Source organism: Rissa tridactyla, chromosome 13 (assembly GCF_028500815.1).
Source record: "Rissa tridactyla isolate bRisTri1 chromosome 13, bRisTri1.patW.cur.20221130, whole genome shotgun sequence".
Taxonomy (NCBI): Eukaryota; Metazoa; Chordata; class Aves; order Charadriiformes; family Laridae; genus Rissa; species Rissa tridactyla.
The window spans coordinates 6596386-6623739 of NC_071478.1; the positions used below are offsets into that span (position 1 = coordinate 6596386).

At 52.8% G+C, this 27354-nt stretch overlaps 1 protein-coding gene across 1 annotated transcript; it reads right to left on the reverse strand.

Moving 5' to 3' along the window:
• Window positions 1-5174: 5174 nt before the first annotated feature.
• SCARB1 (scavenger receptor class B member 1) lies at window positions 5175-26864 on the reverse strand. The gene is made up of 12 exons (XM_054219822.1): window positions 26659-26864; window positions 22621-22778; window positions 20720-20861; window positions 20061-20264; window positions 19653-19748; window positions 18933-19045; window positions 16736-16902; window positions 15953-16071; window positions 13692-13765; window positions 12765-12816; window positions 12154-12300; window positions 5175-6350 (listed from the first exon to the last, which is right to left on the reverse strand). Exons 1-12 carry the CDS (start codon window positions 26776-26778, stop codon window positions 6228-6230), a joined length of 1515 nt encoding a protein of 504 aa, XP_054075797.1. The 5' UTR covers window positions 26779-26864; the 3' UTR covers window positions 5175-6227.
• Between the last annotated feature and the right edge of the window lie 490 nt (window positions 26865-27354).

Below are 27354 nucleotides of genomic sequence, written 5' to 3' on the forward strand. Positions count from 1 at the left end.
CGGACTGGATGATCTGAAAGGTCCCCTCCAGCCTAGGCCATTCTATGATTCCATGCTATGATTCTAGGATGCTCAGCACATCTGGACCCAGAGCAGCCCTGCGAGGGTCCCCAGTTACCAACACCAGGAACTGCTCTTCGCTAAAATAATGCTCAAAAAAAACCCCAAACTCCTAACCACCATTTCTTTTTGTTGGCACTGAAGGCAGTTTCACTGCTCGTTATGACATCCCGGATGCAGGAAACATGGTGCTCACAAGGGAGGTAGTGGCTCAGCGTTTTAATTGGGGGCACTTGATGAAGATAGAGCCACGCACTGTGAACCTGGCCAGCTCCGACCTCCAGCCCCCAATGTTCCCATGGATCTGCTCCGCTCCGGTTTCTACATACATGGCCCCAAGCCAGAGACTTACTTGGAAAAGCAGAGGAAGTCTGCAGTGAGGGGGGGAGAGGGTAATTCCTTGAAATGCTGTCTTTGGGGATGGGATCTACAGTTGCTGGAAATTCCGTCCCTGGAAGCTCAGTTGCAAAGCTCACCTCCCTCCCCGCCACGGCTGCCATGCCCATGCCAGGCCTCGTGCACCAGGACACCACGTCCCGCGGCCCCACGGTTTGGGGACATGAGGTGAAGCCTCCAGTCCTTGGCACTGGTGGCTCAGCAGGCAGTTTCCTACAAGAACCAGTCTAGAAACCGGATCAGATGGAAAAAGGCAGAAAGCAGCTGGGTCGCACAGGGAGGCGGGGTTTTTAACAGAGCAGCACAGCCACAAGTTATGTTATTAAGCCCAGAAATTCAGCTGGACACCCCCAGAAGCAGAGCTCAGCAGCAGCATCTGCAGTCGCAGGGGCAGACAGTGAAGATGGGAAGGAACTCTAGCCCAGGAACCAGGCAAGCACCCCCAGGGTGGCTATTGCCTGCTGAGAACTGTCACTACCTGAGGACAGCAACGATATGGGGCTGGCAGACTCCCCCCGGCCTGGTATGAGCTGCTGGGGACCTGCAGGGGCCCACAGGGACCACACAGCTCCGCAGACCCCTCGTCCTGCAGATGCTGCACGCATCCGAAGTGGCAGCCTGTGCCATCAGCATCAAATCTGAAGCCAGCTCGCGTCTGGGAAAATCATGAACTTACAAAAGGGGAAATAATAAACTTTTTTTTTTTTTTTAAAAACAAATCCCTCTAAAATAGCATTGTGTGCCTGTGTCCTAACCCCCAGGAACCATGGGTTGAGAGATCAAACCTTATTCCTCAAGGGACTGATATCACCATTTGGTATCAATTTTCCATCTGACTGCTCCTTTTTAGGAATTGTTTGTCTTGCTCCAGAAAACGAGCACTCCCAGAGAGCCACCGAGCGCAGGGAGCCCTGGCTCCACGCCGGCTGCACGTCACCGCTCCGAGCCCCGCAGCCCCACATCGCGGCAGGACCTCCCCGCCGGGCACCGTCCCACACGGGTGCACGCTGCGATGGGAAAGGGACACAGGGACTCGATACGGGGCCGTGGTCTGGTTCACCCCAACAGAGCTGGGGTTCGGCACATGAAACACCATGGGAAGGCGATGGCAGGGTGACTCAGGGAGCCCCATACCCAGGGCAGCAAGGATGGAGCGTCCCAAGGAGAGCATCCCTGATGCTCTGTATGATGCGCTACGGCTGTGGCTCTCGCTACCAGGACACCGCAGCACCTCGGTAAAAGGAACTGCTCGAAGCAGGGAGTACGTTATGGCTTTTTCCTTCCCTTTTTGAAGGGCAGGAGAATTTCTGACAACCCTTGGTGGAGGAGCTTGTGCACGCACAGGCTTTTTCCCAGAAATGGTCCAGCCCTGACTCTGGTGACTAGCGAGGCGATAAAATTAAGCTCCTGTGTCCTCGCGAGCAGGAGGTAGAAGGACATTTAGTCACACTCTTTAAATGAGGCATTGAACACCATAAAGTTTAACGCCGACATCCAACACACGCTTGGGAGCAGAGACTTTGCTGCCAAAGCCCAGCAGCCCTTATTTGCTTTCTGCGACGATAACGCACTCGATGCGGGTCTCAACACATTTTCACGCGCGCACAGGGTGCCCGTGTCACGGCTCACGCTGGAGGCGTTGCCACGGCACTGTCCCTCTGCCACACTGCGAGGGAAGGGATGCGGGCAGAGATCTCTGCAGCCCCGGGCACCTCGGGCAGGCTGGTCGGTGGCCAAGGCGGCAGACGGCTGCGCAGAGCGCTGCGCTGGCCAAGCACAGAGGGCAGCTGAGGGCCAGGGCTGCCGGGCACCGCTCGTGCCAGCACTGCGGCACAGAGCAGAAAAACACTCTGCTTGGCGGCAGCCTGAGAAAGGGCTTAAAACAGGGCAGATCCCACACACACACCCTCGAGAAGGGGGAGAGGCTGAACCCCCAGCTCACACGTAGGAGGGACGCCTGGTTTAAGCTTCATGCATCCAGCCGGTTTCCATGTCCTACACCACAAGGCGACACAGCATAGATCCCCAACCAGGATTAAGACAGGATTAGACCCAACCAGCATGGGCGCACAGGCAGACCCCGCAGTGCCCAGGCACGGGCAGGCCACACGGGCTCTCCTCCAAAATCCCACCAGCTCCTTGTCCTCCCTCCAACTTGTTCCTCCCAGACAAAGAGGATCATTGTGGACAAATGCAGGAGAAACCAGGTGCCACAATTCACCTCATCTCTCCCCAGCACCTCTTCGGCCCCAAAGCCCCACACTGCAGCCTTGCGCAGGCGGCTGCGTGCACACAAATCTTGGTCCCCTATAGCTGGCAGGGAGAAAAACATTTCCCCGTCAAACGTCATGATGCCACCCCTACAACTGCAGCAGCAACACCTTACTTTTTTGTGTGTGTCTCGTTTGGAGTTTTTTAAATAAAAAGCCCCAGGAGACGTGCCTGCCCACAGCCTCTGCACCAGCAGCCTCACTCACCACCCTGCGTCGCTGGAGGTGAGTCCCGGCTGTAACAGTCTTGAGCGTGCTCAGGAGCAAATCTGAACGATGAGGAGAAGCAAAGCAGGGCAAAGACTTGCTGAGGCTCAAACCAGAGCTTCCTGCGGCTGCCGGGGGTTTTAACCCAGCACAATCAGTGATGGGCACCTGGGAGCACTGGGGCGCAGGTGGAGGGGATAACACAGAGGCTGCTCCCAGTGCAGGAGCAGGGTCTGAGCCCTCTCCCTGCCCCTGCAGCCCCAGGGAACAGCCGGGCTCTCTGTGCTTCAGGGAAGATGGGATAGGGCTGGAGAAATGGAGCAGAAACAGCTCCCGTGCTGCATTAAAGACGCACCCTATCGCTGGTGCAAATGGGGAGGGCCGTGTTATCCCTGGACTACCTTCCAGAGGAGCTGGTGGAGGCTCTGTCACTCAGTGGGGGAAAATAAAGTAGACAACAAGTCCTGAAAGTCCCCTCTGTCCCTTTTGATCCCCCTGCGCTGCTGCCCGGACCAAAAGGCAACTGCTCGCAGGTGGGGACGCCGTCGGTGATGGAGCACCTCCTGGATGGAGATGTCCCGTTCACCCCCCCCGGCCGCGCTAGGCTGGGCGAAAGGAAGCTCCCAGAGCTCTGCACAGCAAAATGAGGTTGTTGTGATAATTACTGAGCTTGTGGAGGCCAATTAAAATCCTTGGGAGAAAGTAGACGACTTTAACCCGGCTTGGAGGCGGGGCGGTGCCAGGGGGGGCTGGCTGGGTCTTGCCGGTGTTTGGGCTGTGACAAAGGGAATTGAGGAGGGACAGGGAGCCGATGCCAGGGAAGGGCTCGGGGGTTATGAGAAGCGTTTTTAAAATTAATTGGAAACTTCACCGGCAGCCAACAAGGTGACTGAAGCGCAGGAGAAATCCAACGGGAGCGCTCTGAGCCTGTATTGCGGCGCGGCCGGTACCGGGAGCGGGGTGGGGGGGGGGGCGGGGGCCCTGCCGAGCCTGCTGTACCCCGGGCCGGGCCGGGCCGGGCCGGTCGAGCAGCCTGCTGGGGCTTCAGCCTCCCCCGGCTTGGTGGCCCCGGGAGGGGACGGATGGCGGGGGCGGCCCCGACCCCCCCACACCCCCCGGCCCGCCGCAGGCCCACAGCGCCCCCTGGCGGCCCCGCCGCCGCACCGCGCCCCCCCCCGGGGCAGCCAGGGCCCCCCCCCAGCACGACGACTTACTGCAACAGCCGCATCTGTATTAAAAGTAAGAGCTCTGGCAAGTTATTTTTCTGCAAAGAGCAAAAGAACGCGCTCGGAGCAGTATTCCAGGATTTTATTTGCTTCCACCTGTACAACAGCAATTAGCACCAGTACATCATTAAAGCTTCAAGCAAGTGAGCCCAAGGGCAGTTATCTTCTACATTAGCTTTGCCAAATGCAGCTGGGTCTTAATTTGCGTGAGCTGATGGGTTGAGCATCCTCCAGTGCCGTGCCCATGGCGCTGCTGCCGCCGCGGCGCCCTGCGCAGGACGCTGCCTCTGCCCCGTCCCTGCCTGCGGAGGCCGCGGGTTGTGAGCTCCCGTTTGCAGGTGGGTAGTTCCAGATTCAAGGCCCGAGGGAAACGACAGCTGTGGTTTAAGCATCGGCCTCCGAGAGGGCTCATGCCACAGAAATAATCCAGGAGCGCCGGCCACAAGATGGGACTTGGCTGGTCCCATCCTGCCTGCGAGACATGCTTTGGGCATCGAGGCAAGTTTCAGGCTATGGAGCACGTTCTGGGTAGCTGCCACCCTCCCCCTTGGTGACCCGGGCTATATCACAACTGTTTCTGGGATAAGACGGCTTCAGCCCAGCCCCAGGACTGGGGACATGGACAGTCAGGAACGCACCAGCCCAGGAACTGCTGGTGTCAGTTTTAGCTCATCCTGCCTAGTAAGAGGGACGGAGGTGCAAGAGGACAAGTATTGCTTACACCACTAGAAGGTCACAGGGCTGTGCTAGACTATTGCAATGGTTTCCATTTCACAGCCATCCAACAGCTCCTCAGGTCCAAGAGAGACCAGAGACTCCCCCCACTCTGGTCTGTCCTTGCCAGAGCCACCAGCACCGGCCCTTTTGGCTTTCCTAAGGGATACCCCGCTTCCCAGTTGGAAGCAGGGAAGGCAAGTGTGGTAGACAACTACTGATCTGCAGTTAGCCAAGAACATCCCCGGGCTTGGGGCTTCCTTCCCACTAAAGAGTGACCCCAGCCCACCCACCCCCTAGTTAACATCCAGCCCCACATCCCCCAAGACTTTATTTCAGAAATCTGTAATAGTTTCATCAAATCTTACTAAGGCCACGGTTACTTTCATGATCCCACGTAGCTTCCTCCATCTCAAAAGCACGAGTATGTTGGTCGACGCTCAAGGGGAGGGTCGAGCTTCTGCCTGCTCCCTTCCCGGGCTCAGGCAGCACAGGCGGAGCGACACGGTGGCCTCCTCCACCACCGACGGTGCACGGCCAGAAGAGCGGACCCTGGGCGGCTGAGAAGGCAGCTGTCAGGAGCTGAGTGACAGGTCAGATGTACCATCGGGTTTTTTGGCAAGGCTCATCTCAGTCACCCTAAAGCAAGGAGAGAGTCAGCAGGCTGAGTAAAAGGGCTCTGGACTGGAATCACTGGAACGCAAGGTCATGGCACAGAGTTGGGGCTTTAAAAGTCACCACTGTGCTCTCCAACACATGCAAAGGCTGGAGCAACCCCGGGCAGGCTGCAGGTACCCTGGGAAGCCCTTAGGAGAGACATCACTGAAGTGACAGCACTCAGAATTGATTTGCGGTGTAGTCCAGTCACATCAAGTGGCGATAAAACCATAAGTGGCTTGAGGACAGCAAGCTCCGTTTGCCTGAAATGAGCGGTGCCTTTTAAAAAGATCACTAAATCCCATCAGTGCTACATATACAAACCTCATTTATTTTAAAGGCTCCTATTAAAGTGCCTTTTATTCCTAGCAACAGGCAGTTTTAAATTGCAAAATAACTTCCCAGCGACCATCTTCAACCCTGCTGGCCCACAGGGAGAGAGGGGCTGTGGCCAATGCCAGCCCCTTGGGGACAAGGGTTCTTGAACACTGTGTTTCGGGTGGCTGGATGCGGTCTCCTGTGCCCCGGCGCCGGAGTGCTGGTGCAGCAGTTCTGTCCCGTGGCTTTGCCATGGTGTGCAAGGTCCCCACTGAGTTGCCCAGGGTGACTTCACCTTCCAGAAGGCTCTGGGGATCCAAAGCAGGTCTCATCCCCAGCACGGATATGTCCCAGTGGGAAGCGTGCTGGGGCCAGCGGCTCAGGCTTCGGCGTCGTCCTGGCTCTGTGTGACAGTGTCATGTAGGAGCGGCGTGGTCTCGGAGGAGGGGGGCGGTTTGCTCTGCATGGTGGGATGGCGTGGGCTCTTCTCGGTGGCGGTTCCCTGCAGAGGAGAGGACAGCGGTTACAGCCGTGCACTCGGCAGTGGCACTGTGGTCAGACCCTACAGTGCGCAGGTGTCACCAAATTGCCACTTGGGATGCACGTGCCCCAAACCTCTTGGACTTTCACATGGCCAAGAACCGTTTTCTGAAGGCTTCTTAAAATGAAGATTTTTGCACCTCCTCCCCTTACGTGTTCACTCGTTCTGTTGAATGACGCTATTTCCATCCCTGCCCACTGATACTTGTAACACCCCCCAACGCTCAGCCTGAAGAGCTGTGTCACCAAGTGGAGGATTTAGGGCAAAAAGTCAGCGTGCTGCACATCGTCAGAGAAGATGAAAGGGACATGGACAGGATCTTCTCAGGGACACAACAGCTTGAAGACCCCCAGACCTCAGCTGCAGTAGGGACACAGACAGCACCCATCCCTGGTAAGTGCAACCTCTGGGGAAGGTGAAGGGTGGAAGCTGGTGCCTTCTGGCACCAGGAGGAAGACTCCTGCTCCACCTGAAGGCTTACAACTACAAAATAGGTTCAACCCCCTCAATGTTGAGGAGGAGCCAGAGAGGCTTTCAAGCAAAGCACGTGGGCCCCCTGACCCTAAATCATGCCAGACCCCCAGGAGGAAACAGCAAGTGACAGTAGTGGGTCACTCTCTGCTGCTGGGGACAGAGGCACCCATCTGTCCACCTGACCTGTCACCTTGAGACATTTGCTGCTTGCCGGGGACCTGGATCGGGACATTGTGGAAGGAGTGTGAGGCTTATCCAACCCTTTCTCTATTACCCACTGCTTCTTCTGTATGGGCACCAATGATACCACCAAGGCCACCTGGAAAGTATCAAAACTGACTACAGAACTCAGGTAGGGGGAGATAGTCAGGGCAAAAAAGCTGGTTGATATTCAAGGATCACCTCCTCCAAGCTCAAGAGCGGTCCATCCCAACGAGCATTCCATGTCAGGCAGAAATGCCAGCAGGCCTATATGGATGAACAAGGAGATCCTGGCCAAACTCAAACGCAAAAAGGAAGCATACCGAAGGTGGAAGCAGGGACAAGTAACCCGGCAGGAATACAGAGGCACTCTCCCAGCATGCAGCCATAAAGTAAGGAAAGCCAAAGCCCAACTGGAATTGAATCTGGTCAGGGATGTCAGAGGCAACAAGAAGGTCTTCTGTAAGTACACAGGTGACAAAAGGAAGACTAAGGGACAAGCAGCCCTTTTGCTGAATGAAGCAGGGGACCCCAGAGACCAGGGGAAAGTCTGGAGCAAGGAAGACATACCCTTGGAAGAAAAGGATGAGAATCAGGTCAGAGAGTACATAAGCAACCTAGAGATACAATAAATCCATGGATCCTGATGGGATGTATCCATGAGCGCTGAGGGAGATGGCTGATGTCATTGCACTGTCACTCTCTGTAACCTTTGAGCAATCATGGCAATTGGGAGAGGTGCCCAAAGACTGGAGGCATCACTCCTATCTTGAAGAAGTTCAAGAAGGAAGACCCAGGGAACTCAGGCCAGTCAGCCTCCCTTCACTCCTTGGGAAGGTGATGGAGCAGCTAATCCTAGGAAGCATTTCCAGGCACATGAAGGACAAGAAAGTCCTCAGGAGTAGTGAGTATGGCTTCACCAAGGGGATATCATGCTTGATCAACCTGATAAACTTCTATGATGAAATTAATGGCTTGGTAGATGAGGGGGGAGCAGTGGATATTGTCTCCCTGGACTTCAGTAAGACTGTCAACACTGTGTCCCGTAGAGCCTTGTAATAAGCTATGACATATGGGCTGGATGAGCAGTGAGGTGCGCCGAAAACTGGCTGAACAGCCAGGCCCAAAGGGTCGTGAGATGTGGTATGAAGTCTAGTTGGAAGCCAGTGACTAGCAGTGTACACCAAGGGTCAATACTGTGTCAATCCTGTTTAACATCTTTATTAATGATCTGCAAGCTTGCTGATGACAAAAAACTGGGAGAAGTGGCTCATACACCAGAGGGTCTGCCCTCCAGAGAGACCTCAACGGGCTGGAGAAATGGGCTCTCCTCTTGCACAACAAGAGGATGTGCAAAGTCTTGCATCTGGGGAAGAACCACCCCACGCACCAGTATGTGCTAAGGGTCACCCAACACCAAAACAGCTTGGCAAGAAAAGGACTTGAGGGGTTTGGTGGACATCAAGTTCAACATGAGCGAGTGGTGTGGCTGTGTAGCAAAGGCAGCTAACTGTGTACTGGGCTGCACTAGGAGTGTTGCCAGCAGGTCATCACTGGTGAGGCCACACATGGAGCACTGCGTGCAATTCTGGGCTTCCCAGGACAAGAGAGATGGAGCTACTGAAAAGAGTCCAGCAAAGGGCCACTAACATGATGAAGTGAGAGGAACATCTTGTATATGAGCAAAGGCTGAGAGTGCTGGGTCTGTTTAGCCTGGAGAAGAGAAGGCTCAGGGGGATCTTGCCAATATATGCGAGTATCTGAAGGGAGGGTGTAAACAGAGCCAGCCTCTTCTCTGTAGTGTCCAGGGCCAGGACAAGAGCAAATGGGCACACACTTAAATGGAGGAGGTTCTATCTGAACATTAGGAAATGCTTTTTTTCTTTTTTTTTTTTTTTTGTGTTTTTTTTTGTTTATTTTGGGTTTTTTTTTTTTACTGTGAAAACTGTAAAAACTGGAACAGGTTGCCCAGAGAGGTCAGGGAATCTCCATCCTTGGAGATACTAAGAGACATCTGGACATGGTCCTGAGTAACCGGCTTTAGGTGACCCTGCTTGAGCAGGGGGGTGGACTAGATCACCTCCAGAGGTCCCTTCCAATCTCAACGATTCAGTGATTTTGTGATCCTGTAATACAAACCCAGATATTTTATACATCAGAAATTCCCCCTTGAAAGCCTTTCCGTGGAGGCCCCCTGCACGCAGGAGCGGAGTGACACCCACCAGTTGACTCCTTCTGTTACTCCCCCTGAGTTTTCACCCATTTAAAAAAAAAAAAAAAAAAAAACTTACCTCTGGATCTCAAACACTTGGAGGGGGGGAAAAAAAAAAGTGAGAAAAGTGTTTCCTCACGCATATTCTACTTTTCTTCCTGATCCCTGCTGATATTTTTAGGACTGCGCATCAGGTACACAGGGAGGAACAACAAGAGCACCGTCTTGCAGCATGGGTAAGTGTGAGTATTAAGACACCTAAATTGCCCTCAATAAAGCCATGAGACAACATCATTACATCAGAGCTTGCCAAGAGGGCGTGCCTGGTCAATGTGGACAGTAAACATTCCCGTTTGATTGTTTTGCAGCAAAGTTTAATCAAATCAGGACGAGAGAAAAGTGTGTTACCTTGACTGGGTACCCACCTACAGTCTGGCTTCCCGCAACACCGTCCCCTTAACCGGAGGCAGCTTTTTGGCAGAGGTGGCCTGGTTGGCCTTATTACTGTCTGAATTCTTTTTATTGCTGCTCCAAAATAAAGAGCATTTTTCCTAGAAGACAATCAGGCTAGTTTACGGTGCACTCGGACATGAATTCCACACGGGTTCCAATTTTAGGAGGACATTTTAATCACTGTTTAACTAGAATCTAGTTATTAATGAAGATTTCAAGATTTAGGTTAAACTAAGCCCTAGTTAAGATTTTGGTCAGTGTCAAGCCAGTTTTAAAATGGTCTGTTTGCCTTTCAAAAAAAAAAAAAAATGCATCGCCACACAGGCGTTGGGCCACCTTAGCAGAGGAGAGACACAACGCTGCATCCGGGCACGTTTTATGCCTGTACAGATTTACTCATTTTTGAGAACTGCGGGTCTGACAGATGCATTTCAAACCGGCTCCACTACACACTAGACTAAGATTTTAAGTGTTTCACGGTACCTCATCTGGACTGGGTTTAGAGCACACCGCTCCCTCCAGAAGCCCACAAGACACTCCAGGACAGAGCTGGGTTCGGGGAGACCTTCCCGCTGGCAGACACGTGAAGGTGCGGACGATGCCCCGCGCGCCGTCCCCTCTGACATGGGCTGTGGCTTCAGGAGGGAGGGCTGCACGTGATTCAGCAATCATCGCTAGATCAGCAATACTTCAATCAAACGAGGAACGCACCTTGGCTGCAAATTGCTGCTTCCAGTTTACGAGCTCTTATCTATTCATTAGGCAGAGACTTTCATGTGTGGTTGCATAGCTTCCTCAGAGATTTATAAGGTCATTGAGGGTTTTTAATCACTTCCCAGGTAGTCAGACACTTCCTGCAGTTGATTTTTAGTTCTAGCACTTCGCGACACTTTTGGCTGAGCACCCAAATGCAGATGGCTTATGCCTGGGTTTGGGGATGTTTCACAAGCAGATATTCAGTTGACTTGAGTGAATTTAAAATCCAGCTTTTTTTTTTCCTGACCCTTTCCGGCACGGTTAAGGCTCTTTGATACCAGGAATTAAGACTAGCACAAAGCAGGGTGAGGAAATACCAGCCCAGGGCTGCCTGAGGTCTTGGGAATAGCTGCCCGGCAAATACAGACTTTTTTTTAGATATGCTGGAATGGAATCTGTTTGCCAGCGACCGTTTGCGTTTGCCGAGGCAGAGGTTCCGCGCACAGAGCCTGAGCACCCCGGGAGCACGGAAAGGGTTTAGCGCTGAGCCCTCGGCCCTCGCATCGCTCCCACCCTGCAGGGAAGCACGTAGAGGAACAAGGGGATTTGGGATCATGGGTTTAAGTCAATTAAGCAGTTGTAGGCTTGGTTAAAATCCAATTACGTGATACTCTGAGAACCCTGGCGCTATTTAAAGTGGGTTTGCTTTAGTCTTTCGGTAAGGGCAGTTACAGGAGGTTGAGCAGAAGCAGGCTCTCGCGCGTGCTCTCCCTCAGCGCGCTCCCATCCTAAGCATTGCTTTCTCGTCCCCACAAGTAGCCTCTTCGCTTCTGTAGCTTTAGAGCCAGCTCAAGCCGTTTGACTGCCGCGCAAGACTAAATAAGCTTGCTTTGATATAGGTTAGGGCAGGGAGCTAGAGCTCCGCCTCAAGAGCTAAAGCTCTTAGAGGACTTAGTGTTATCAGATGAATGTTTTGGAGCCGGAGGCACGGATCTCCAAGTGTTTTAGCTGGTTTATGTTCTGCCCTTACAGCTCAGGCCAGACTCGTGTCCCAGCCAGGCACCTTCACGGCCCGCCCCACCCTGGGCCAGCTTCTGCCCGGCTGCCAGTTCCCCAGCTTCAAAGGTCTTCGCTCCTCAGCAAATCCAGATCCACAAAGGCCCAGAGGCTTTAACTTCCAGAGCTATTTGGAGTAGTTCTCAGGCAAACAAGTGAGTTTCAGGGAAAGGCAGGGTCCAGTCTGGGCTGAGAAGCAGGCACGGTGTCTGCGCCCCTTCTGCAAGAGCACAGCGACTGCGTTTCCAAGTGCCTACGCCCCCTTGAGAAGGCTCCGTTCAGCGTGGAAAGCTGTTGGGACCCTGCACAGATGCACAGAGTTGCACAATGGCACAGACCTGCTGCATTCCCCGGAGGCTGGGTTGAGGAGCTAGGCTTGCCCTTAATTAGCTAGACGCGCTGAGAAATGCCTCCTCCTACAGGAACCCACTTCCACCACTGCTGTGCCCTGAGATGGCCAGAAACACTTTTATGTTATCTATTTGCAGCCCGATTTGCAGACAGCCGAGGAAGCCCTGCTGCTATGTGCTGGCACCTGGCACCATTAGGACATGATTTGTGGCATCAGCCAACGTTTCCTCAGGAGCATTAGATTGTCAGCCCAATCTACATCATCTGATTAAGTCTGATTTGACTAACAGCATCTCCCATTAGACATCTGCAAGTTCTTACCTGACTCCTTGCCATGAGCACAGCTGCTGAGATAACGAGCGGGACACTCAGCCCAAGGAAGATATACTGCAGGTAGTCCAGCAGGGACGGGATCAGCACCAGGTTGGTGTAAAACTGCTTCAGGACTGCGCCTTCGATGGATCCGCTCTGCTCAAAAAAGCGAAGTTGTCAGTAGCGTTTCCCTCTCATCCAGGGCTGAGACAGACAGACGCCTCCCTCCCACCACCTCCCAGCACAGATTGGGGAATTTATGCGAGATTCAGCCAGGCTAGAAGCTTTTACTGGAGCCAGTTGGAGACGCACCCAGACGGAGACTGCACTCCCTGGCCCACGTTAGCATGGGGATGCTGGCAGCTCTCTTCTGGGCCCTATTTAACCCCACATCTAGGGCAGAGCCAGAGGGTTACCAAGTATAGTGCAGGGTTTGTTCAAGCTCAGAGGGATTAACGGCATAGCCAAGTATTGCAAAGCCTTCTGTTGGTGCTTAATTAGTCTGTCTGGCTTAAAGCTTTATCCAGAGCGGAGTTTCCCCAGTCCTGGGTGATGGGGAAGCAGCTTCCCCCCTCCCACGTGAGAGGCTCTGCAGAATCAGGTGGAGGAAGGCAGCTCACCTCTGCAAACCACAGCAGCGGCAGGACCACTGGCTTAATCTTCCCTGTTTGACTAGGGGAGAAAAAAAAAATAAATAAAAAATAGGCACTTATCTTTCTGGTTGATCAGACCACAACCAGTGTCACAATTCTTCCTAAAAGGACAGCTGACTGACACTGGCCAGGAAACCAGTGTAAGGAGGTAGCAATTCCTGCTGCTTCAGTGAGCTGCTCGCCCCCTTGAGAGACCAGGTCCAACTTGGGCCTTTCACGCAAGAGCAGAGCTCACGCTTCCAGCCGTGCTCGACTCCCGGACGACACCAGTACGTGCCATCCCAAATCTGGGCTCCAGGGACATGAACTCAGTGAGCTGGAACGCCAAACTTCACGCAGCTCCAAGAGGTCTCAGTCACCTCCACGGCACTACAGGGTGGCGCGGCCAAGTTCAGAGCATGGGGGCTGGCTGCTGGTGTAGAGCCAACGCAGCAAGTGCTCGCTCACACCCTTGTGGGTGTTTGACATCTGACACCACACAACTGTTACCGAGCCCTTCTGTTTGAGCTGAAAGTGTCTTTTTGGACACAGGCTTCAACTGTTTTGCCTCTCCATGTTGGCTGCAGCAGCTTCTGAGCAGCAGCACGGGGCGGGAGAACCGCTCCTGTGCCTCACCAGGAGGAGCAGCCCATTCATCGGCTCTCCGGTCTGGTCCGGCAACGCTGCAGGAGCCAAGCAAAGAGGCAGCCATGCGCTGTACTGCTAAACGACAGTAGTTTGAGGTCACTGGGATAGCTGACATTTCACCACACGAGCCAGCTGGCTTCTGCAACTGTGACCACTGGTACTGCTAAAGCTACTTCATCTCCGGGCAAAGTCTGCAGCAACCCCAGCATCAGCAGCACTCCCTGCTTGAGAAAGGGAGATGGCTATTTCTAGAAGGTGACTACTTACATTATACCAGACACACGTTTTATGTACTGGTTCAGCTGGAGCTTGATGGAGCAGTTCATGGGGATGCCCGTCATCTGCATAGGAAGAGACCCACCGGTTCATCAGTACAGCCAACATTTGTCTGGAGAGCTCTGCAGAAGAGCAGTCCTTTGCCTTCCATCACAGCTACTCTGGGTGCCACCTTCCAGAGCGATGGATTGGATCATCCAGAGATCCACTCCAGCCACCACACAGGAGACCAGGAGCGTGGCTGGGGTTTCCACCAAAGCACAAGCACTGGTCAAACAGGCACCAGTCCCCTGACTGCTCACGGGAGGACAACACTGTCCACACGGCAGTTTGCAGTCTGTCCCCTTCACTTGAACGTCACCGGCCAGGGAGATTGCTGCACACAGCAGCATCCAGAAGGGAGCACCTCCCTTGGGATGGGGTCTGAAGGCACAAAGCTAACCCAGACAGAGGTGGCTGCCGTAGAAGGTGTCAGCACACTTTCAGCAGGCAGACAGCAGGAACCAGGGAGGTGTTGTGTGACTCAGGGTTCGTGGGACTGAACCCAAGCAAGTTCAAATTACCAAATAGCGTATGCAACCGTTAGTTGACTCCCTAGGCAAAGTGTTTTAATAGCAACCTCATTCGTTTTTGAAGCCTGCTGAACCTCTCCTGTTGTTCATCCTACCAGCAACAGGCAGGATGCAAAAAGATTCATGCACACAGCAAAGGACAAAAACATTTCTCATAACTAGGAACCAACAGCCACTGTCCAGCAACACCCTAAGACCATGAAAACACCACACTTCAAAGTTGGTCTTGTTGACACCCATTAAGGCACTGCTTTCTCATGACACTGCAGTTTTGCAACACATTTTTAAGGTCAGAGAGCTTTTGTTGGATTGCCCTTATTTGTACTCAGCAGGCTGCAGCTAGATAACAATATAGTTAATCGTACTGTTATCAGTAGATGTTTGATACTGTAATGAACTTAATTAGATTCCCGTAACTATGATAAGAAAAACAGAGAGAACCCAATGCCTAGATAAGACGCATAGGTTCGCTTACCTCAAGTGGGGGACTGATTTCTTGCTTGAGCAAACATCACTGAGCATTTGGAAGATCATAGAATCAGTTCAGTTGGAAAAGACCTTTAAGATATCAAGTCCAACCATCTACCTAGCGCTGTCAAAACCACCACTAAACCATGTCCCTCAGCACCACGTCTGTCCGTCTTTTAAATATCTCCAGAGATGGCAACTCCACCACTGCCCTGGGCAGCCTGTTCCAATGCTTGACAACCCTTTCAGTGAAGAAATTTTTCCTAATCTCCAATCTAAACCTCCCCTGATGCAACTTGAGGCCATTTCTTCTCATCCTATTGCCTATTACTTGGGAGAAGACACCGACCTCCCCTCGCTACACCCTCCTTTCAGGGAGCTGTAGAGAGCGAGGAGGTCTCCTTTTCTCCAGGCTGAACACCCCCAGCTCCCTCAGCTGCTCCTCATGAGACTTGTGCTCCAGACCCCTCACCAGCCTCGCTGCCCTTCTCTGGACCCGCTCCAGCACCTCAATCTCTTTCTTGTAGTGAGGGGCCCAAAACTGAACACAGTATTCGAGGTGGGGCCTCACCAGTGCCGAGGACAGCGGGACAATCATGTCCCTAGCCCTGCTGGCCACACTATTTCTAACCACGTGCAATACGGGTCGTGGGTGGAAGATCCCAAGGTCCCCTCCCCATCAGCAGCTGGGACAATGGTGGCTCAGGACACCCCAACTGATCACCACTGCAGCCGTGACTTCACCCTTACGCTACAGACACATGAGAAGTGTAACACTGCGACAGTCCGGTGCAGAAGCAGCCAGATGGGCAAGTTGAGAGAGTAGAAGCCAGGCCAAAAATTATGGCAATAGCTTCAGCTACAGCGTGGTCTTCAGACTTTGCCAGTCGTGGCAGTACATGTTTGCAGATCTGGGGTGTATCTACCTGGGCTGCTGCTAGATACACCTCCTGGTGTTATGGACCTGAGTCAGTGGAAAGAATTTGACTGTGCTTATCGAAACAATTACGCTTATAATTAGTTCTGCAATTCTCTAGAAGCGAGACTCATTATTCAATTAGTTTATGGCTTTGACATTTTTATCTGCACATGTCCTTGCCAGTCTTTGCACTATGGAACCTGCTCAAATCAGTGCCATGAGAGTGGAGGCGGCAGGCTCCCCCACCCAGCTGGACCCCGGGGTGAGGAGAGGACCCCAGCAGGCTCACTCACCGGGTGCACGTCCAGGAAGAGCGCGTGCTGGTCCTTGCTGGGGTGAAGGCCTTCGACGGCATCCACCAGGGCTGGGTCAGCATTGTAGAAGTGAGGATGGGAAATGAACATTGGTGCTTCTGGATGAGGGGAAAAAAAAAAAAAAAAAAAGAGACACTTTAAGCTCATTCAAACCCATCTGAGAATGTTTCTTGAGGTTTTTTTTTTTTAAGCCATTGCAGCTTTTTTCCTGAACAGGCTTTTACACTCTTCTCCTCTCAACCAGAAAGCTCCTTGCCTTGCTTCCCTGCAATTGCTCTGGGAGGGTTAAGACCCAGTGTTTAAGCCACCTGCCCCCCCGCCATGCACTACACAATGCCACGCTAACTCGCTGTACCCAGACACGGCTTAGGACACCAAGTCTAAATTCTCCCTCCTGCGTGACCTGCGCTCAGCGTCCAAAGTTAACATTTAATTTGGCAGTTACATGGCCTGCCTCTTCCCACCCTTGCCCCCCAGCCTGGGGGGTGTAACGCTCCTGGCATATCCCCAGGCATTCCCAAAACGCCAGGCTGTGGTAGGGCCATGGATCAAGGGGGCTTTGGGCAAGGATTTTCACCCTTTCCCTCCTTGCCGAGATGCCTGCAGGAGTGCAAGGCAGAATACCACGCACACAGATTCCGGCGGCACCTTTTATCACTCTGGCAAAGAGCAGAGCCAATTTCCCAGACATCCAAGCTCATAGCACATCCCTACAGTTTAATATTGGAATGGCAGGGAGATCCCAGGGAGGAAAGGACTTACTGAGCCTACAGGTACTGACGTTCTGGATGCCGGACTGCATGCAGGGGCAGAAGCCTTCATTGGGTGGATAGTCTGTGCCGTTGGCAAAGAGAGTTTTTGGTGCCACGAAGCGGTAGGTGGGCACACCCTTGAACTTCCCGGACTGCTCATACACCAGTGTCATGGATCTGGAAGGGTTTCGGTGGAGAAGGATCAGGATTAGCCAACAGGTTCCCAGCCCAGAACTGGGCTCTTATCTTTGCTGGATAAGATGCGGTTGCAGTGGAACTTAGACTTTGAGATCAAGATAAACACTCAGAGCAGTGCTTTGGAGGGGGAATGAGTATTTAAGCCATTTGCTTTCCATGTTTTAAGCACAGATAAAGGGCTGGTCAGGACTAGTTATGGAGAGAAACCACAGGCTTGTAAGCCTGTTTGCAGTATCCAGATGAGATTTGCTTAAAGGCATGCAGTAATCCCCAGGGCTGCTCTCCAAGAGGTAATACCCTCTTTGTGCGAGCCTTGGCTCCAACGTAAAAGTGCTCCGTCACCGGGGATGGACACTGGCTAAATATCTTTCACGGCACGACTCCAGCATAGAGGCTTGTCAGGGCAGTGGAAAGTTTTGCCTTATGAACTACATTATGCAGCAAGATTTTTTTTTTTTTTTCTTGATACGACAGGCTAGTGATGTTATGCTGCGTTATTGCCACCAGCTGGCCAGGACAGATGCAAGTTTCCAAGAGGGAAATTTGCTTCCTTCGCACGTGCTCCTTCGAGTGAGGCTTGCAGGGATGCAGACGGCCTAGGCAGGCCAAGGGGATGCTTATTCCTACAGCTGCCTTCTGATGCCAGGACCAAGGAGGGGGGGATTCGGGGCATGTTCAGTGGTTACGTGCCTCTTGGCTTGCTCACCTTCGGGTAAGGAAGCAGAGGCTGCTGCAGCACATCAGCAGGATAAAGCCCTGCCTACCTTGCAGGGTCATCCAGGAAGTTGCATCTCAGCATCAGCTGCACTTAACGTGGGAACAGCGTAGGAGATGTGCCCTGCGCGCCCTGCAGCAAGCCAGGTATGCCCTTAGTCTACCAACTGACGTTTCTGACTCCTTCATAGAAGCATAGAATCATTTTGGTTGGAAGAGACCTTTAAGATCACCAAGTCAGTCCAACCACTAACCTAGCACTACCAAGTCACCACTAAACTAGTCCCTTCCTAGCCATCCAGGCTAGCAGAGAGGCTGAGATAAAGATCTGGGGAGAAGCGCTGCCTGGTGAAGAGGCAGAGCCACTTCCTCCTCAGCGCTGTCCCGCAGGACCCTCCCGTGCCAACAAGAAGCCAAGCTTGGTTTCCTCCACTTCACTTTATGCCTTGCCTGGAAACACGCTCTGTTCCCTGGAAGATTTCTGTAGTTTTACAGAAAAAGGTATGTGTATTTAAACTTTGATTATGTAAGTCCTTGGCTCCGGGTCATTTTGGTATTTGCTGATGTCCCTTGTGTAGAGGAATTCCTGCACTAATACTTGGCTCAGCTGACTTTGCTTGTTCCATGAAGAGGTCATTGTTCTCTATTCAACATGAGCACTTGCTTGTTTTGCAGCACTATCTACAAACCCTGAATTAACATTATCTTCCTTATCTTCCCCAAGGCGGGGATAGGGTTTTGTGCCACCGCCAGCCTGGCAGCCCTTCCTTCCAGCCTCAGGGAGTTTCCACACAGGCAGGCTCTGCAGGGTACTTTAACCCCGTGCCATCAGCTAAGGTCAGGCAGCGCAGGAGCCAGGCAGGAAAAATAAAAATAAAAAATAAGCAGCAGCCTGGAAATGATGGCACAAGCCGCCCTGACATCACTTCTGCAAGCATTTAGTGAGCTGCAAGTTCCGCAAATGGTTATAGCTGCATTTCCTTGTGACAACTCTTACTTCTCCCTCTCGCCTCCCACATCTTATCTAGGCTCGTTATTTTCTACCAATTCCAGAGGGGCAAGTTAGGCTTCTCCAGTGATCTGGAAGGTATTTATGAATACAACAGGACGCTGCTAATTAGACAACTACACTGTTTGCAAAGCTCAGATGCTGCAACGCTGAACCGCAGATGAACTTTAACTACAGAAACTAGACCTGAGCCCTCAACATCACCGCGCAGGTTCTCTGTGCGCACAGGAGGAGCGTTGCATCTCCTGCCACCCCCACAGGGACGAGCTGGCAGCCGCAGCCCCACCTGCAGGCATCAGGGCTGAAGAACTCCAGTGACGTTGGGGACATGAACGGTGGCCACATCTCCCCCGTGGTCCCGTTGATCATGTTGCACTCGCTGCTCCGCCAGTAGTTCACCTGCGGGACAGATGTAGAGAGAAGAGCTCAGAACAACCAGCTTGCTGGAGAATTGGCTTCCACCCCTGCACGGGACATCCACCACCCTATGCTGCTTCCATAGGAGCCTGAGGTAGCAACACTGAAGAGCTTCCAAGATCTCTCCCATTCAAACACATGCCCAAGTAATGGAAAAACAGGACAACATCACCCTGTCCCAAGAGCTCCCGCAGTGGTTGATCTGTAGATTCAGTTGATTTTAGTTAAGAGCAGAATTCCACAAGGGAAGAATAAGCACCCCTTTAAGAAGGATATTTAAATAACGCCTTAAGCACAGGCCACAGGAGCCAAGGACTTCAACCATTAGAAGCAAGCAGCTCCAACAGCATTTCAAGGAAGTCCAAGTGACACTAATGATGAGCTGAACTTAATGCTTCGTGACAAGCCTCTTGTCATATATGGTTTCTTCTGGCAGTTTGATAGAACAGAAGTTGCAGCAGATAAAGTCCCATAGAAACTTGCCTTCAAACCCCCAACCCAGAGATACAACAGCCCCAACAGCTCTCAGTTTAACTGGCTTTAGATCAGGCATCACCTTCATATTAGAGGTTTGCTGCCTGACACTCACCTTCTTCTGTCCATTCCATGAATCCACCATGTGAACTCTACTGATGTTCTTCATGCCCGTGTACACTGTAAACAGTCCCGAATTGGAGTTGTTAAGCTGCAGAGAGAAGTAACTAGCTTTTAATCCATTAGATGCAGCAAGACTGCAATGTGTTAATGACTTTGCATGCTTCGTCAGCTCTAGGGATGCCTCATACTGGAAGCTGCTGCACTTTCACTTATTACAATTGCCAGTGACAGCTTCCAACACGTGCTTTTCCGCTTGAGGGGAGAATTAAGGCAGCCTTACACAACCACCACCAGCTACACGTGGCCGCTCCAAATAGTTTGTGAGAGGGATAGCCCAGACACTCAATCCCAAGACCAATACTGCTGTGATTTTTGTGTTCCCAACCAACAGTTTACTTACCTCTACAAATAAGCCAAATTTTCCCTTGAAAGGGATCAGGCCAGGAACAATCGCATTTATTGTGTCTAGAAGAGGGTCTTCATACCCCCACAGGAATTCCCTCACTGTCCGGTTCATGAACGCCTCCTGTTTCAGGCCAGCCAGGGCTCCACTCAGTAAAAGCTTCACGAAGTTTGGCAGGTTTTCCATCATTACAGCCGCTCCCTGGGAAAGAGAACAAACCTCTGAGACGAGAGCCCCAGCTTTCCCAAAGAGGAAGCAATGCATCTTCAGCGCTCAGCAAGGTCCCTCTGCCGCATGGCTCTACAGCCCTAGAGAAGTTCTTTGGACAAACTGAGATTCAGCATTTATCCCCAGGACAGGAAGAAAGCAGATGAGGGCTCACAGGTTTCATTTCCCCAGAGGATGCTCAAACGAGGTTGCAGACTTGAGCCCAGCTGCTTTGCCAGCCCCTCTGCATACTCTGCTTTCGGAAGGGTAAGAGCCCAACACAACCACCAACACCCAGAAAGCAGAAAACTGCATTTTATAAGCTTAACCACCTCATGGCATGATTAGCCTTAAGCCCTACAAGAAAGTAAGCTTTGAGTCAGCGTTGGGCATCAGCGCCCTCCCCACACGCTCAGAAGTTGGTACCCATCCAGGGAGCAAGTTCTTACCATCATCAAAATGTTTGGCACAATGATGTACTCTTCTTCACTGCCATTGGACATGTCCGGCTGGAAGAAAAGTTGGCGGTACTCCAGGAAGGAGACAGTGTCATTGTCATGGAATGTGATATTTGTTTTATACCTGAACTCTCTGCAAAAGAGATGGGAGACATCATGGGAACCTTCCCCCACGTAAACGCCCCTGCCACCCCTGTGGAGCAAGGATGGGCTGCACAGGCCTGGGCTTGCTTCTGAAGAGCAGAGGAAGGAGATCAAACCCCAGCAAGAAGCCATGGACAGTAGGGGAGGCAGTGTGCCAAGGAACAGGCGGTGTCAACCTCACACCGTCACCAGGGTTAGGGTCTAGCAGGAGGAGATGGCAGCCTGCGAGTGTGGCATTCCTGACAGATGGGATTCCACTGCAACTTGCAGGCACCAAGTGTTTCTTCCCGGCTGAGAAGTCAGAGAGACAAAAGCATGTCGCCTCTGTTATTTCGCCTACAGCTGTTGAAAAGCCCAGCCCTATCTAGAGAGACGCCCAGATAAGGAGACGTACACCAACCCACACACCAAAACAACCTGCAAAACAGGAGAGGACCAAACAAGGTGGCACAAGCCCCATCAATGAGCCCACACTGATTTGCCCCAGAGATCCCTGATGGCCCCAAGGTTCAAGGCAGCTGAACCCTTCACGCAGCACCATGGTTCTCCTGCTGCTCAGGACTTCGGGCCATGCCATCTCCCACACACTGCCCAGCACCACAACACACCACACCATGGGGGCAGCCCAGTCTCCTGGGGGCTCCAATGCTCCAACAGGAGCACAAGGCTGTCCCCAACATTGTGAGCCTGTTACAGCTCCTGAGGAAGCTGAAGCTCAACCCACCAGCAAAAACAAAGTCCTTTATTGTGGAGCCTCTGTTTTATGGCCCACATTAGGGAAGGGCACTAATCTTGCTCAGCAGAAACACAAGGACACTAATAAGCTTTGCCCCTTTGTTTATTCTTATGGCAGGTGAAGCCTTTTTCCCAAGCCAAGGGACTGATGCGATCACAACATACAGAATCCACATGGTCTTAACGGTGTGACCTGGCAAGCCCAGGGGAAACAAGGACATATACATACTGCCAGGTTTCCCCCCCAACGCTACTCAAACCGCTTTGGATTAAACCAGTAATCTCCCCACATGAGCTCGCTTAGGCTGCTGACCTAACTTCGCCTATATGTGTAGGCACTAATGTCTTGAATACCGCTATTTATGGGTAAGTTCACGCGCCCAACTCAACATCAACCATCACTTCGTGTTTCAGTTCCAGAGAAGCATCTGGGGCTTCAACCACCACCCTCAGCCATGGCAAATAGACCCAGCCCTGCTGTAGATGGGCCTGAGCAAGTTTTCGTGCTCCACACTGGCTGTCATGACCAGAGCATTCACGTAAGCAGATTCTGGGTCTCTTGTTAGATAAGAGCTCTTAGGCCATTCATTCCATGAAGTTTGATATTGAGGTGACTCCAGCTCTGGAGCTGGACTCTTCAATGCACAGTGAAGATGAAACAAGCCCACTCTGAAGATGAGGGTTTCCCACCACCCCACCAACATCCCTCATGCCTATGACTGGACCATATCAGCCCAGGTCTGGTAGCCCAACAGGTCCCAGCTAGGGACTGCACTCCACAACGCAGTGGAGCACGGACCAGTCTTACCACCCCAGTGCCCAGAAGTCCTACTTGTGGCTTTAGCAAGATCAGAGCAATTAGAACGTATTTGGGTCACTTTAAAATTCTATGCCACTGGGCTCACGCCAAGTATGCTAATGCCGTGCTCTCCTGCCAGAGGAGTCAGCCATAAGCCTGTCAGGCAGCATGGTGGCCAGGCTCATGCCTCGCTGGACCACAAGCGGTACCTGACCTGTAAACGTAGGGTCCACGCTGGTTCAGCACCGGCTTTGCTCCCTGGAGGGTCTCCTTGGGGTTCAGCACTTCGAAGAGGTACACCGACATGTAGAAAGGAACAGGAATGTCTTTCCACATGCTGAAGGAGATGCTGCTGGGGTCGATCCTGACGTTCTGCAAGGAAGCAGGGAGAAAAAAAAAAAAAAAGGGGGAGGAGGGAAAGAAAAAAAGATAAGGAGACACAACTCTTGGGCTTGGTGGCTACAGCTGGGCACATCCACCCTTGGCTTCACATCAGGCCCAGCCGAAGGCAGCAGTTCCAACAGGGGCCCTCCAGAGGATCCAGACTGAATCCTGTTACGCAGAATGAAACTGAGCCAGACTAAACTGGGAACCGTTATGTATGCAGAGGCATAAAGTTCATGCCACAGGATGTCTGTAGGCTTATTTATTCGGGCTCAACTTTCCAGTTCCTACCCACAGGATTTCGGAGCTGTTTTGATGTGCTGGAGCCTTGCTCCACGCTAGACAAGCCAGCGTGGAATTATTCACAGCTCTGCACATGTGACCGGCCTGGCAGACACAACCCTGTCCCCACGGCCTCCACCCCTCTGCCAGGTTTGGCAGCTCCATGCAGCCAGAAGCTGGCAAGGGCTGGGAGAAGGCGGCACACACATCTGCACAAACGTTTGGGTACCAGCAGGGAGGGCCGACCAAGATTCCCAAAAACCAGCTAGGGAAACCAGGATGGCAACCCAGCTGTGTCCCAAAACCTTTGCCTCCTCTCAGCTGCCATCCTGCGGTGACTCAGTCAGTCATAAGGCAGGTCAAAGGCAACGCACAATCGTGGATTCCGTATCGCTGTCCCGTTTGCTGGGAAATGCCTGCAGGAGCCCAAACATGACTTAAGCCCTCACCAGACTCCCAGCCCAGGAGCTGGCTCCTGGTCACATCTGTTTCCACTCCCTTCCTGCCTCCCAGGGGCTCCCTGATAGACAAGAGCCTGTTCCTTCTTGTTTCCCGTTTATATGGGGCATGTTCCACCATAATCCTTGCGTCCTCAAGCAAGCCCTTGCCATGGTTAAGTAGGTTTAGGGAAGCGGGTTGGATCCACCAATTGCTGGAGGCATGTGGGGATTATCCCGCTGCAGCTCAGCAGCCCCACAGCGGCTCTCCTGCCCCAGAGCATCAGTCTGACTGTGCACGTAATTGCTGCCTCAGCAGGGTGAGAAGGAAAGCTGCTGGTGGCTTCCCCGCGATGTCCCATCTTTCTTCAGCCATTTCCTGGCCAGGCTGTGCCACCCGCCAGCAACAGGGCTTTGCAAGCCCCTCGCTCAGGCCCATGTCCTCCAAGCCCTACCCCTGAGGGGACATCTCCACGCTGCGGTGTAACCCACCTAGCAAACCCTTCCCACCTCCACATCAACGCCCACACGCTGCCGGCCGCAAGGACTTCATGGCAAAGCGCCAGAGGACAGGAGCAACTCAGATTTTACTTAGCCTGCTTTATAATCCCTTCTCCTGAGTGCCCAAGACTCTGAATCTGCTTTCCTTTACTTGCTTATCCTGTCTTGCACTCCCTGGATCCCCCATTGCACGTGCATGTCCTTGGATAATATGTACCCGGTCAGCTGGAGCTGCTGCTACCTTTACCCCAGCCCTCTCCCACCTGGGCACAGCAGCTCGCGGTACTCCACAGATGCTGCCAAGCAAGGTCTACTTAAGAGGGTAGCCTTGGAATTAAGCTACTTGTATGCCAAAAAAAAAACCAAACTTGGTCATATGCCTGAAATAAAAATAGAGTATTTTTCACTTAGATGGGTTACAAAGCGTCACTGAGATGTTTGACCCCTCCCGGCCACACTGATCTCTGTTCCTGAGGAACTGAAAGGAACCAGCTACTGCTCCTCTCCTCCAGGCAGGACCAGAGGAGCAGCAGCTCCATCAACGGTGCCCAGACCCTGCTTCTCCAGGACGGAGGCTTCAGCCACTCTGCTCAATAAAACCAAGAGCTGAGGTTTCCTCTTCAGATTGAGAGGAGCAACCCCAGTGTCAGATCTCATCCTCCACGTCCTTTCACCACCATCCTCACCACCCTGCTGAAACAGCAAGGGCAGTGCCACCAGTCTTCTCCCAGCTTTCAGGCAGGACAGCACAAACGTTCCCAGGTGGAGCAGAAAAGTTAAACTGCAGATGGACAAGTCAGTGCAGATTTGGGGTGTTAAAGCTCATATCTTCGGCAGGCCTGCAGCACTCCGTGTACTTCCAGAAAAATCCCTAAGTTTTACAGGGCCAATGACGCAGACAGCCCAGCTGCCAGAACGGCTACCAACACAGATTGAGTTTCTGCAAATGGGACAGGAAATGGGCTCCAGGTTCCCTCTTTCTAACATGGGTTCCCCTACAGACTTTCCTCAAAGATATCCCTGAAACTACCACCTCTTTGCAACTAAGTGCTTTTCCATCAGGATACACCATCTTGACAGGGCTCAGGAAGCCAGGATGGGCAAACCAGCCTTCACCTGCCCAACTCCAGCCCTTCAAGGCTCAGCTCCTCTTACCCACACCATTCTGAAGACCAACCCAGGAGTTTCAGTAAGGCCCTGGGTATTTCTCACCACGCCAGACACCATCACTCAGTTATTTTTTCCATTTCACATTAAGCCTCATAACACCTCAGGACCACTTTGGGTCATGCTGAAGATGTGGAGACCAAGGGCTTGAGATGAAGGGAAACCTGAGGAGAAACAAGGGCTGGTCTTTTCCTCATCTTCTGTTCTCATTGCAAGCTACTAGGATTTAGCTAATCAGGTAGAAAGAATCGGGATTAGCTAAAAAGAGGGCAGAAAGGTTTTGGCACCAAAAATGACACTAGTGTTCTGCAGGGGCCATTCAGCCTTTTCTTTGCAGGTACCAGTTCCTGGTGTCCATGAAACTGGAAAAAGATTGACTTTCACTGCTTAAGCCACAGGACTCTCTGGCTTTGCCCAGCCATCAGCACTTCCAGAGGGTACGTTTAAGTAGAAGTTTGCTTTTGGCAGAGACTTTGCGGCACACGCAACCACTGCCATGGGCAACATGGTGGTTATCCAGCCTTTCATCAGAAGCACATTGCCGGGTGCTGACTTAGGTAGGTGGAAGCTTGGAGAAATGCCCTGACAAGGGGCACGACTCCTTTGGGCAGGGAGAAAAAGGTTTGGCTAAATGTGGGAATGAGCCAATTGGTTTGTCACAGCAGGATAACTGGTGTCCCAGCAGCAAGGACAGGAGCACTGGTTCCCAAGTCTCTGTGGAGCAGTTACTGATCTCCATCCACAGCCCCACACCTTAACCGTGGGGGACAAACACTCCTTCAGCATCAGGACCTCTCCTGGGGACAAGAGAGGTCTGCAGAGAGGCAGCTCTTTAGTATTTCCAGTTGAGCAGGAGAAGATGCCTTGGGGGCTGCTCCGTGCACGAGGCTCCTTCAGAGCACTCCTGCACACCGCCTGTCCCCTTCCCAGTTTGGGAAGCATCTCACCAGGGTATATCAGAGCCTGGTAATCTGCACGCCTCTCCACAAAAGGAGGGCTGCAGGCAATGACAGGAGGAAGGGCTGGTGCTGGGGGCCATGCTCAGCCCGGCACCGTACCCAAAGCCAACTCCAGCCATGCAGAAAGCCCTCCCCACCAGGAATGGGAGCCCCTTCAGCCCAGGCGCGTTTGCTGTAACCAAGGGTAGAACAGCCCAAGCAGGGATTTGCCCGCAATAAGACCGTGAGGCTGCTCAGAGCGACGCGGAAGCAGAGACCCTTGGGTGCCGAGCCCTCTCGCACCCCCCCGGATCACACCAGACAGGGAAGACACCTCCACGCACCAACACTGCCACGCACCAGCTCCAGCACACCCCGCCTTGCACCACCACCGCCCCCAGGACCGGGTCCTGGCCGCATCCCAGCCACGCACCGGCTCCAGCACCCCTCACCCAGCACCGCGTCCCATCCCAAGCCCCCATCCACGCACCGGCTCCAGCCTCTCCCTCTCCCCCCCATCCGAAAACCCGCGGCCCCGCTGACCTTGACGACCTGCTCCTTGATGATGACAGGCCCCACCAGCAGCAGGCAGACCCCCAGGAGGGCGCAGGCCGCCCCGGCCAGCCCCAGACCCACCGACAGCCTGCGCCGGGCCGCGGCCATAGCGGGACACAGCAAAGCAGGGCCGGGCAGCCGCCGCCGCCGCCGCTTTATGGCCCCGCCACACGGCACGTCCCGCCGCCAGCGAGGGGGCGGGGCGAGGGCGGGGGGACGGGGCGTGGTTATGCGGGGAGGGGGCGTGGCTAAGGGGGATGGGCGTGTCCAACTGCGCCAAGCCACGCCCACTCGCTCCGCGCAGCGGGGGCGGAAGAACCTATGGAAGAGAGCACCCTGTATGTACGTGTATAAACGTAAAAACAGGCATTAATATAGAAATATATGTAAATATATCGACATATTTAAATAGATCAAAGTGCATAAATTTATAAAAATATATAGATAGATTAAAATATATAAATAGATAAAAATAGATATAAATATGCGTGTATATCTATACATACATACACATATATGGCCCCGGCCACCCCCAGGAGGGTCCAGGTTCCCCTGTGGCCACCACATGAGGAGGCAGGGCAGCTGCCAGCCCACTGTCACAGCAGGTATTCGGTGTGAGCCACCAAGGCTCAACCCCTCCAGGAGAAAACATCCATCACCGCTTAGCCCATTTTACCAAGGAAT